General features: G+C 42.2%; 1 protein-coding gene across 2 annotated transcripts in view; it reads right to left on the minus strand.

Annotated features, from left to right (window-relative positions):
* LOC109926725 (proline dehydrogenase 1, mitochondrial-like) overlaps positions 1–12,254 on the minus strand; it is a 44,159-nt gene that overhangs the window by 20,990 nt on the left and 10,915 nt on the right. For both annotated transcript variants that reach the window (XM_020526577.2, XM_048611413.1), the window contains exon 3: positions 1,018–1,052. In XM_020526577.2, coding sequence (XP_020382166.2) covers positions 1,018–1,052 — 35 coding nt within the window. The remainder of the gene's footprint in view (positions 1–1,017; positions 1,053–12,254) is intronic.

Genomic DNA, 12,254 nt, shown 5'->3' on the forward strand with positions numbered 1-12,254 from the left:
TTAAAAAAAAAAAAAAAAAAAAAAAAACAACTTTAAAAAAGTGAACACAGTCTGTTTCCAGGTTTGGGTCTTCACATTGGTGACACATGGAGGAACCTACAAGCCCTCGCATTCATCCCAGGTGCTGCTTGGGCTACACTATATCACAGCACTAGCCATTTGTCAGCAGCCCCGACCAGAAGGACAATCTCCACACATGACAGAAAGCAGAGGGCTATCGAGGCTGGATCACTAAATATATTCAAGGCTGAGATAAAAATCTGTCGGTCTATCTCAATAGCAGAAATCAAGGTTTAATGGAGAAAAGGCAGGATAGTGGAGTTGAGGATTATTGCATCAGCTGTGATCTCACCGAATGGCAGAGCAGACTCAAACGGCTTTTTTACGTTCCTATCTCTTAGGTGAGTCATTGGTTGGCAGCTGGAAGCAAGAACAGTAGCCGATTTTCTTTCCCCGTGCTAACTCTGTGGCCCTACTGTGTTTATGTTCCAGCTAAAACTGCTGAGGCATCAGGGAAAACACTTGACATCAGTGGGCACCAGAGCAGGGTAGGAGAGGATAAAAACTCAAAGTACTAGGATTTTTGACATTGCAAGTTATCAGTTAACTACAGCTGCTGGAGGTTTATTTGACTGATAGCTGGGATTGGATGATTATCTTTTGAGGAAAGGTTTGACAGGGTGGGTCTGTATCCAAAGCAGTATAGAGGACCGAGAGGCGATCTTATGGAAATATATAAAAGATCCTGAGGACGCTAGATAGGAGGGTACCTGCAAGGATATTTCCCTTTGAGAAAGGGACAAGAACTAGGGGAGCAAGTTTAAATATTTAAAAAAAAAAGAGGAGATCTCCTCAGTAGGATGGTGGAGAAGAAACCTATTCCTTCTACATCCCATGTAAAAAAAGCCATTTTCTTCAAAATCATGAGAAAATCTTGCAATGAAATAGTGTGTCAAGTTCCCGAGGCCCAAAGTTGTCCAATGCAAAGCACGAAGCAGCTGCAATTCTCAGGCTTACCTTTAACTTCCTTCTCGACTAGAGGCTCGCAGGATCTAAAGAGCAAAAGAAAAAGAAAATGAGATTGGTGCATTAAATTCAAGGAAGCATATCAAAATTAGCATCTATGGTTGTGGTGTGCTCAACCATTGATAGCTCTCATTATGAAAGGCTTGTTTCCATGCTGTAGGACTCGATGTCATAGTTTTGTACAATAGGGAAGGGAATAAACAATTCAATGGACACAATGAGAAATGCATCATTCTGTATAAAACAGGCTCAAACTGCCTGTGCAACCAGAACATTGTCAAACCATCCTGGCCTAGGTCTTGGGTACATTCTTTCCACCTGGCAGCAAGCACTATACATGCTATCATGTATTTTCCCCCCCGCCCCCCGACACAATTATGTAATTATTTTGAGTTTGCTACATAGGACTAGACCAGAGCTATGACAAAAATCGCAAGTCAGCCACCCTCTGTATTCATGCAAGCTTAAAAAAAAACTATCCAAGCTGGAATGCTGGGTCAGAATTCCCACTATTTGAATTATCTCTGACCTTCTCACAAGACTCTCATCTCAAGTCACAAGGGAGCATGTCGATGTGGTTACTGATATGGGCAGGCACAGGGACAAAAACAAAATAAAGTCGCAGTGTGGGTTCAACTACCCCCAAAGCTATGCAGCAAGAAAGAGAGGCCGGAAAACTCAGGCAGAGCATGTCAAACTGAAATTGGAGCTACTTTGACCTGCTGGTTCGAGCAAACGTCTTGGCCCTAAACAATTCAAACTATTCTGCTGCTCAGGGACTGCAACTATACAGTTTCACCCTACAACTCAGACTTTTCTAATTCAAATTAGCACTTGCCCAAAACAACATAGTCAGACTTAAAATATCCTTACTCCTTTCAAATCTTATTTTGTCACATTTGTTGGATTTTAAGATTGTGGAGTTTTCTCCCTCAGGATCAGTATTTCACGCCTTAGGCATATTCCTCACTCAGGAGTGGGTCATAACTTGTCAATAGATAGGTGAATGTAACAAGCCCAGGAGTCAAACTGAAAGACTTTGTTAGTACATTTCAGCTGCTGGTTATATCACGTGGACACCCTCAACTTGAACAGTACGAAGCAAAAAAGTGGTTTTCAAAATTCAACTGGAAAATTTGAGAAAGTAAATGCAATTGCTCAAAAGAGAAATTGACACACACACACACACACACACACACACACACACACACACACACACACACACACACACACACACACACTGTTTACATTCAAATTGTTTAGTTGGCTTCCTCACTCTGGTCCACGTCCAAGCTCAGCATCTGTATTGCTATATTTACACAACTGTTGTCATTTGCTGAGTGAATTGGATTCATTAACAGCGTATGCACCATGTCAGAAAATTGACTTGACACATTATGGAGAAAAACGTACAATTTCCCTCACAATTTTGCCCCACTCTGGAGGTTGGGCCATGTAGCCAGGCTTAATCAATGAGACCTGATTACCCAGTTACTCAGATCCAGCCAAGCATGTGCACCAATTCGTACAACTTCTGCACGCAAGTGTCAATTAAAGTCTTCCTGATGACAGGAAAGCTATTTTAAATTTTCTGATGACAGAAACTTCAAATAGCTGAGTATAAACACATGAAACATAAGTGACTTAGCTTCAGAGATCAAAGGAATGTGTCATGAACCAGTGCACCAAGGAAACATGAGGTAGTGTTTATTTTCACCCTATCTCAGTACATGAACTTGGAAATGAGCTGATTAAAAAAGTAGGAGTTGGAGAACATCCATCACTGGGTAGCATGGTGGCTCAGTGGTTAGCACTGCTGTCTCACAACACCAGGGACCTGGGTTCAATTCTACCTGGTGAATGATCTTCAAATGGTCAGAGTGGATTCAGTGGGCTGAATGGCCTGTTTCCACACTGTAAGGGATTGTATGATTTTCCATCACACACATTTTGTAACAAAGGGTCTGACTCTTTCTAGAAAAGCTCCAATTATTAATTTCATATATCCTCAAAATCAGCTCAACACACTAAGCACCACAGATTCTGCCTTTAGCTACTTGCTATGGCGTATGAAAATTAAGTGTTGAAACATGTATTAGAAGCGACAGCCAACTCTCTGTATTCACTAATTTAAAAAGCCACCATAAAAATCCGAAGCTTGAACAGTACCATTAAGTGATCTCTCAGACCCATTACTACATCTGGCATTGTACCAAACAAGCCTCCTGACAACCATCAGTACCACACTCCATGCCAGCCAATCCAACCATCAACCTCCCTACAATCATGCAGCCTGATGTTAAAAATGGCTGTGTGTTCCAAACCACAAGCCCTCAAGGATCTAAGTATAAACCCACTTACGCAGCCAGAAAGCTGAAATGGAGCTCATTTGATGCAGCGTCTAAACTGGTCAAAGATGACACTTGTGGAGCAATTGTAATGTCATATTGCTGTCAGAAGACCTGGGTTCAAGTATCCTCCTTCTGCAGAAGGATGTTATAACACTTTTAAATCAACCTGTTCAAATGTATCTAAAAACTGTTAATTAATTAGACTAGTAGTTCCCAACAAGTGCCATGTGTCGCTATGTAGATTAAACTCATTGCACAACATGACGCAGTTAGTGGTGTCCATCCCTTGCACTACATTCAAGCTGCAGGAAGGTTGCTTGGATCAAAATGGTTTTACAGGCAAATCAATTAAAAACTCAAATTTGGAGTAAGCACAAGAGTAAAATTGGCAATTATCCCTGGGCTGCTTCAGGAAGTATCCTGTTGGTGACAGGTAGGACACAAGAACATCGATGTATCTAGCAATATGCCTTATACAAATCCTGCACACATACACTCATATTTGAGGCTACGAGAATGATGTATGTGTACTGAGAGAAGGGCAAAAATCAAGAGTGCATTGGGCTGGTGAATGAGTGTACATGACAGCAAGCATGTGTGTGTGCTGCATGCACGTTTGAGAGAGAGCGAGAGAGAGAGCGCGAGCGAGAGTTGGAGGAATGGATGGTGCAATTCAGGGAATGAAGGAGAAATCAGATACCATATTTTTAAGAAAAAAAAACAGGTTCTCTAGCCCAAGCTAGAGAATCCAATTCAATCATTTTAGTGTATAATTCTTTTTGTGCTCACCATCTGCCTTAGAGGCAAGGTGAATTCAAAATTTATTTGGTTTTGATGCAGAAAGATAAAGCAAAAGGAGCATTTTCCAAAACATATTCAATCAGCAATCACAAGTGCCCTATGGTCACACACAGCCACCGAAGGCAAATGGAAATTTTCTACTTGGAGCCAAGCCACAGATTGTGCAGTCACATATTTGGCACGACTGAATAATTTCTCCTCTTCAGCATCACCTCCCCTCCACATACGCATCTCCATCCAGCTAACCAACGAGAACAGTCCCACCCCCAACATACTTGTAATATCACGTAAGGTCACGCAACTGAGTTGGGGGCTTTGCACATCTCAATTAAGAATTATTTTTAAAGTAAACAAAACAGGATTGCCCTCCCCACCTCCCCTCAGCTCTTAATATTTCACAGACAGTGTTGATATGTTTCACTGAAAGACATTTCATTGCTTGGGCTGTTTGAGTACGTGATATTGCACTCTTACAGAATCACAAAAATCAAGCAGCCCTACCAGGAGCTGAAACACTGTCTATAACAGGCACAGACAAGGAATCTGAATCAGAATGGTTCCCCATTTCTGTCCTGTTGGTGGGCAAGATTCCCCAAACAGGGGGCAGGAGACGTGCACCTGCTTCATGGAAGCAGATGACTAATTTGCATCATTAAACACCTAATTACAACCTAATTATCTAATTACATTAGATCTTGCTAATGGCACGTCAGCTGCAACTTCATGGAGGCAGCCTTCCTCCTAAGATAGGGGAAGACAAATTTCCCATTGATTCCCAGACAGGAGCCTGTCATACAATCAACAGGGTTTTAACTGCGATGGACCTCTCCAAAGGTGCCTCCCATTGTGGGATAGACAGCGGCACAGTGGCAAAGTCCCAACACTAGCAATCTACAGCCTCAGCCTAATGCTGAGAACATGGCTTCAAATCTCAGTTGGACAGATAGTAAAATTTGAACTCAACATATAAACTTGAATTGGAAAGCTGACCACGTCACTCTGGTGTAATCCAATCTGGTTCACTACCTTGTTTGAGGGGAGGAAGTCTGCTGTCCTTAGCTGGTGTCTCCAGAACCACAGCAACATGACTGACCGTGAGAATGGTTTAACTACCCACTTAGTGGTGTCAAACTGTTAAATAAAAAAACTAAAAGAAAGAGGGTAAAACAGCCAGCATCAACCTAGGCACCAGAAATGACAAAAGCACATCAAGTCTGTTCAATACTGAAAGTCCTGCCTACCAACATCTGGTGGCTTGTGACAAACTTGGAAGAGCTGTCCCATAGCCTCATTACACAATAGCCTAACAGTCACACATGCTGAGGCTAACCTCACTGTCCCAGCACCACACCATCATCCCAAGATATCATCCACCAGAAATGGCAGTAGGAATGTATACACAGTCAGCGGGGTGTGCCCCTGGGAGCATTCAATATTGATTCGGGACCCCATTATGTCTCATGGCATCAGGTCAAAAAACTGTATATGGACCCCTGCTATTGATTCCAGCTTCTGTTGTAGTATTGGGTCTACACTCTGGGTGAGAGAACATTGACACGTTTTATTGAACATATCTATTGACAAGGTATAGAAGAGCAGACATCTTCTGGAACACTGCGGACTCTGGCTTCAGTTCCATGATCCAGCATCACTGTGGCATGGCTCGAGTTCCACATATTCAGCAGCTAATCTCCGAGTAAAGGTTTTTAATTTATTCAGTCCTGGGATGGGGGCATCGCTGGCAGGGTGAGAATTTAATGCCAGTCTTTAGCTGCTCTTGAGAAAAAAGGTACAATTTACTCTAATCTACACTGGCTACCAGTCACGATGAAACAAAATTTATGGATTATTCATCTTGGACTGAAAGCAATTAAGAATAAGCTTTGATATGCTAAAATGACCAAAGTCACCTGGTTTGATTAGTTAAACTCAGGAATTTAGAAAGGAATCTCGAAATAACATGGTTGAAATTGTCTGCCACACCTAGAACAGACTGTCCATGGGCAATTATCCAAATATTGAAAATTGTTATTGTAATGTATGGCTCACAATGAGACTTAAATGCTTCTGGATATTTACTACAAACACAAGTATTGACTGAACTAATTTTTACATCTAAACCTTGCTACACAACGAATGGGATTAAACCTCTACGTTGGGTGACCTGGTTAGGTCAGTAGGTATAACATGGCAATCTTAAGCTCAGAGTCATGGGTGTAAGCCCCACAATGCGCACAGACTGTTTGCCAGCTCCATGACTCAGTGGTTAGAGCACTGGTCTGGTAAACCACTAGCAGTGACCTCAATTCTCACTGGAGCCTGCAAAAATGTTCATAGATCTGGTGCATCCAAAAGGAGCACTTTAAATGTTTTAGGCACCCAGTTCGGAGCGGTGAGGGCAGGTCAGAAGATCTCCTCATGGGTCTGCTCCTGGGCCTGGCCAGGCTGGCAGTAAACAGGTCCAGGCAGCAGGCTGTGGAGGTTGGGGGGGGGGGGGGGGGGGGGGGGGGGGGGGGCAGTGGGGGTTCATTTCTGCTGCCTGCCTGTCTTCTGCAGTTATGTTTGAGCTCAGATGTCCTTTAAGAGGGAGCACCTATTGTGCACCAATGCTGTCAATGCCTTTAGGGAGATGTGGACACCATGGGTGGTGGAGTGCTTTACTTCCCCTTCCAATTCTATTCTGATTTAATCTCTACCCTCTCCCTTCACTGTTGCCCCCACCCCCTCCAATGTCAGCATTGCCCTAATTGGGCTTTGCATGTGGCCAGGAACCAGTAACATGGGGGTTTTCCTGGAGGTGCAAATATTGAATAGTCTTTTACACATTAAGAAAAAAAATTAAACCTCCACCTACTTATATTCAAGGAAAAAACTGGGGAAACTCTGGTAATGGACTATTGAACTCTATTGCAAATGGATTTCCCTCATTGAAGGCCAACTGTCAGTATTCATATATCAAAACCTCAAGATCAACATTGGAGTTTTTAATTCCTTCAGCTAAGAAGCATGATTTTTGTTTCAAATTTGCTCCTGCCTGCACCCTATACCTTGTTCTGTTTATTTGCATTCTACAGCATGTGCATGTGTGCACTTTGCAGAATTCAGGATGGGTATTTAATTTTTTCTTAAAAAATAGAAAAGTTTATAGTTTAGGAGTGAATAACAACTAACTCAAAGAATTCTGTTATGCTCTTCATATTTAATGCATATTCAAGTAAATACTAAATGAGGAAAAAAAGTGCTGTTTAAAATTTTAACTGTGTTAGCCCAACCTCAAGAGAGAGAGGATAGGAGTTTATTCACCCCTTCAGAATTGGTTGCAACATGCCCTTCAGCAAATGACGCAGTACTCACCCATGCTGAACATCACTAGGTAGAGAGTGCGCCACATGTATTCTGGATGGTGGGAGGACGTGAGACTTCAACTTCCACCACCGAGAGAGGCAGGACAACTCCACTACTGACTGACACCTAAAAGGCAGCCGCTAAACAGTAGGTGGTGAGGGAGATGGGAAAAAAATCTACTTGACCTTGCATTCACTCAACGTGTCACAGATGATTTTTCCATAATTGGTAGAAGTGATCACCACACAGTCCTTGCGGAGACGAGGATTGAGGATATCCTCTATCATATTATGTTGCAATACCATTGTCTTAAATGAAATAGATTTGCACAGATGAGAACAGAATCATGTACAGGCTATTCACGGCATCAGGCATACCTAAAAATGAGGTGTCAACTTGGTGAAGCTACAATGAAAGACGAATTGCATGCCCAGCAATATAAACAGCATGCAGCAGACCGGCGATCCCAGAATCAGTGAAGGTCTGCAGTCATGCCACATCTCAGCTGTAGTGCTGAATGGTGGCTTCGTCGATAAAGCCAAGATGGCACCAAAGAATGGCGACACAGTTCTACCAACCATAGGCCAATAGTTACATGGGAACCACCATCTGCAAGTACTCCAGACGCCATCCTGTCTTGGAGCTTTATTGCCATTCCTTCATTGTCACTGGGTCAAAATCTTGAAATTCTTTTTCTGGGAGCACTGTGGGCATGCCTGTTGACCAAAGTCTGGAATGGCTCACCACCATCTTCTCATGGCAAACAGAAATGGAAAAGAAATGCTGGCATAGTCACTGATACACACATCAAGAGAAACAATTTTAAATCTCAATTCCCAAGGTCATTAACCTACCTGAGCCCTGTCCATTGTCAGTGTTAAGAAACCTCAAGGACTTGGGATATTTTAAACACCAAGCTGATCAGAGAAGTTATGACACAGCTCTGGAGCACATGGGACTTGAACCCAGGCCTTCTGGCCCAGAGATAGGTACGCTACCACTGTGCCACAAAAGCCCTTAATGCTCCAGAACTTAAGTAAGATGTCTGGCTGACAAGCAATGGATTGGGATTATAATTAAACCACTGAGCCAGTCTTGGTTCAAGACCCACTCTTCAATTCAAATGTTGGAGACACAAAGGTTGGGGAAAACTCCAGCCAGTTTATACTTAATCAGCTGATCAAAATTCTGGTTACAACTGGGTTCATTCCATTGCCAACATGGTCCTTCAGCTGTGGCAAGGGAAGAAAGCCCTGAGACTTTCAACTAGAAACAGTGTTTATACATCTACTGATTGAGGCCAGGCCACTTTGGACTTGAAGCTATCTCAAAAATATTGACAAGACTTGGGTGTTAAGTGGAAACAGTTCTTCAGCTTCTCCCACGGGAGAAAATATTCCCTCTGCTAAGTCTCGATGCCAGGTCCATTCCAAACAAATGTCAATTATTAAGAAAAAACTTGCACTTTACACAGTCCTTCTCACAACCTCTGGACGTCCCAAAACAATTCACAGCCAAAAATACTTCTGAAATTTGTCACTGTTGCAAAACAATCTGTAATTTGATTTATCCATATTCAAGAATCGTTTCACAGTCAGGTTTGCTTGGATAAAGCAATATCCAGTAAATAGCAGTAATTGAAGTCACTGTAATAAAACACAACTCGCTGACTGCCTTGTGCACAAGTGATTGTGATGGGTCTAAGGTTACAGAATCTTACTGCATTGTAGCTCTTGTTTAGTAATACATTTCAACTATTTAAATTATTCAGAAATTCATTGTGAACCAGACAGACAGGCTGTGGTTCATAGGAACAGGAATAGGCCATTCAGCCCCTTGAGCCTGTTCTGCTCTGCAACAAAATCATGGCTGACCTATGGATTAATTCTATTTCCCTGCTTTCAACCCAAATCCTTTAACACCTTTGCTTAATAAAAAACAAGTATCTATCGCAGATTTAAAATTAACAACCAATTCTGCAACCACTGCTGTTTGTGGAAGACAGTTCGAAACTTCTACCACCCTTTCCGTGTAGAAGTGCCTCCTAACTTCTCTCCTGAATGGTCTGCCCTAATTTTTGGGCAATGCTCCCTGGTTCTAGAATCCCCAAGCAGTGGAAACAGTGTATCTTTATTTAAAATCGCTTTTTTAAAAAATAACATCTGGAAATTCCTCGTGGATGCTGAAGAGTCTTTTGAATCCTGAAAGATTTATGGATATTCTGATTATACAATGTGCGATAAAATATTTTCTCAAAGTTTATCAGAGGCCACCTCCCCTAACTGACATCTTGGCTGCATTTAAATCACACACTTGAAAACTCACTTCTCTTGTACTCTACTGTTAACTGGATTTTTCACTTTGTAAATAAAGGAATTGGCTCAGCTTGTCAAATCTCTGGCCTGCACCCTCTACCTCTACACACCCCCGACCTCCTGCTTACCATGCTCGTTTTAGGTAAAATTAAAAAAAAAAAGTGTTACAAGAGTTACCATACAGTTGTACTTCAGCTGGGAATAAATGTTAATTTTTGACAGCAAGAAACACGGTTCATTTGTAGACGGTAATCAGGCCATTGTACAAATAAGACCACGTTATAGAAGAATGAACTTTTAAAATACCTGTATAGAATTTTTTTTTTTTTTTTTTTTAAAATATGAAAATCAAGATGGAAGGATCCGTACTTATTTTGCAAAAAAAAAAACCCATCAGGCTGGACTATGAAAAAAAAGAGTAAATCAGAGTTGTGTTCAGGGATGTCTGGGTTGGGTGTGTTGGCCACAGGAGGTGTAGGGTTACAGGGATAATGTTTTTTGAAAACGTTTGTAGCTTGGGTTGTGGACGATGGTGTAGACATGCTCGCCAAGCCGGTGTGTCTGATTGCAGACGTTTCGTCACCCTGCTAGGCAACGTCGTCAGCGCACCTCCAGTGAAGCTTTGGTGTTCTGTCCTGCTTGTTATTTATATGCATGAGTTTGCTGGGGTGGTTGGCATCACTTCCGGTTCTGTTTTCAATGGTTTGTATATCGGGTCCAATTCAATGTGTTTGTTGATGGGTTCCAGAACCTCTAAACTTTTCTATTCATACCTATCCAGCTGCCTTTTAAATGTTGTAATTGTTCCAGCCTCCACCACTTCCTCTGGCAGCTCATCTCATACAGAGGGTGGTGCATGTATGAAAAAGTTGATCCTTGCAGCTCTTTTAAATCTTTCCCCCCTCACCTTACACCAATGCTGTCTAGTTTTGGACTCATCTACCCCATGTAAAAGACCTTAGCTATTCACCCTATCCATGCCCCTCATGATTTTATAAACCTCTATAAGATCATCCCTCAGCCTCCGACCGTCCAGGGAAGATAGCCCCAGCCTACTCAGCCTCTCCTTATAGCTTAAGCCGTCCAACCCTGGCAACATCCTTGTAAATCTTTTCTGAACCGTTTCAAGATTCACAACAACCTTTCTATAGCAGGGAGGTCAGAACCGCTCGCAGTATTTCAACAGTGGCCTAACCAGTGTCCTGTAGAGCTGCAATATGATATTTGCAAAAAAAAAAAAAATTATTAAAAAAAAAAGTCATACTTTAAAAATAGCCACTTCTCTGCTCCCCTGCTGTGAGCTCCCCCTACACAGGGTTCTCCAAGGTCAGCTGTGAATTTCACTGTGGGTTCTAAGACAAGTAAACAAACTCCAACCTCCAGAGATCCTTGAAACTGAACAGCAGAGGCATTCAGCTGTGCATGTTGCAGCTGGGTCAGACAGCTGTGCAGATTTACTACTTGCTAGCTTCACGTCCCACATATCCTCTACTTTATCTCTCTTCCTCCTTTTTTAAAGTGCTGTTGTTTTGATCTCTTCCTTTTAAAGTTCCAAAACAATGCAACAGCTTCTAGGAATGGTAATTACTGTTCCTAGAATTTGAGGAAATCAGCTCCAACACTGAGAATACCTCACAAAAAAAAAGGGGCAGCTCTTACAGCCACAGTTTTTTCCTGTCCTTCATCTTGGATTACCCAGAATACTGCTCATTTTTGGACTGTGGGAGGAAATCAGAGCATCCGGAGGAAATCCACTTAGACACGGGGGGAACGTGCAAACTCCATGCAGTCGCTCGAGGCTGGAATTGAACCTGGGTCCCTGGTGCTGTGAGGCAGCGATGCTAACTATTGAGCCACCATGCCACCCCTATGTCCTCAATTACCCAGGAACTTGGCTCTGGAGGGACTCCCCACCATTCCCTCTTGCTTTTGGCACCTTTTATCAGGCCCTTATTTGAATTTACAGCCTTTTTTTAAAAAAATCTCACCACTATAAAGCATTAATTTTCCTTGTTAAAAGTGGTCATTAATAAAGGAATTGTTGCTACTGATGCAACAGATTTGCATGTGTCTTATGTCAAGAATCTCTCACCATGCCCACCAATCAATATTGTGCGAACAAACTGTAATGAAAATAATCAGTTCAATCTTCAAACAGTACAATCACCTCCAGCCTTTTAAACCTCTCAGCGCCCTTCCACCCTTGGTCTAGTTTTTGAGTATCTCCCTCATGAATGCTGTACAGCATTCATGAAGTTCAACACCACTCAAACTGCCTCCCTAAAACTCCCCCGCCTTTCTCACTTTAAAGTGCTCCTTAAAAACATACCTTTTCATTCAAGTTTTCCACCATATCTCAAAACCATCCCAACAGAGTCTGTGATAGTAGGAACTGCAGATGCTGGAGAATCCGAGA

Source organism: Rhincodon typus, chromosome 24, assembly GCF_021869965.1.
Source record: "Rhincodon typus isolate 14 chromosome 24, sRhiTyp1.1, whole genome shotgun sequence".
In the NCBI taxonomy this organism is placed as follows: Eukaryota; Metazoa; Chordata; class Chondrichthyes; order Orectolobiformes; family Rhincodontidae; genus Rhincodon; species Rhincodon typus.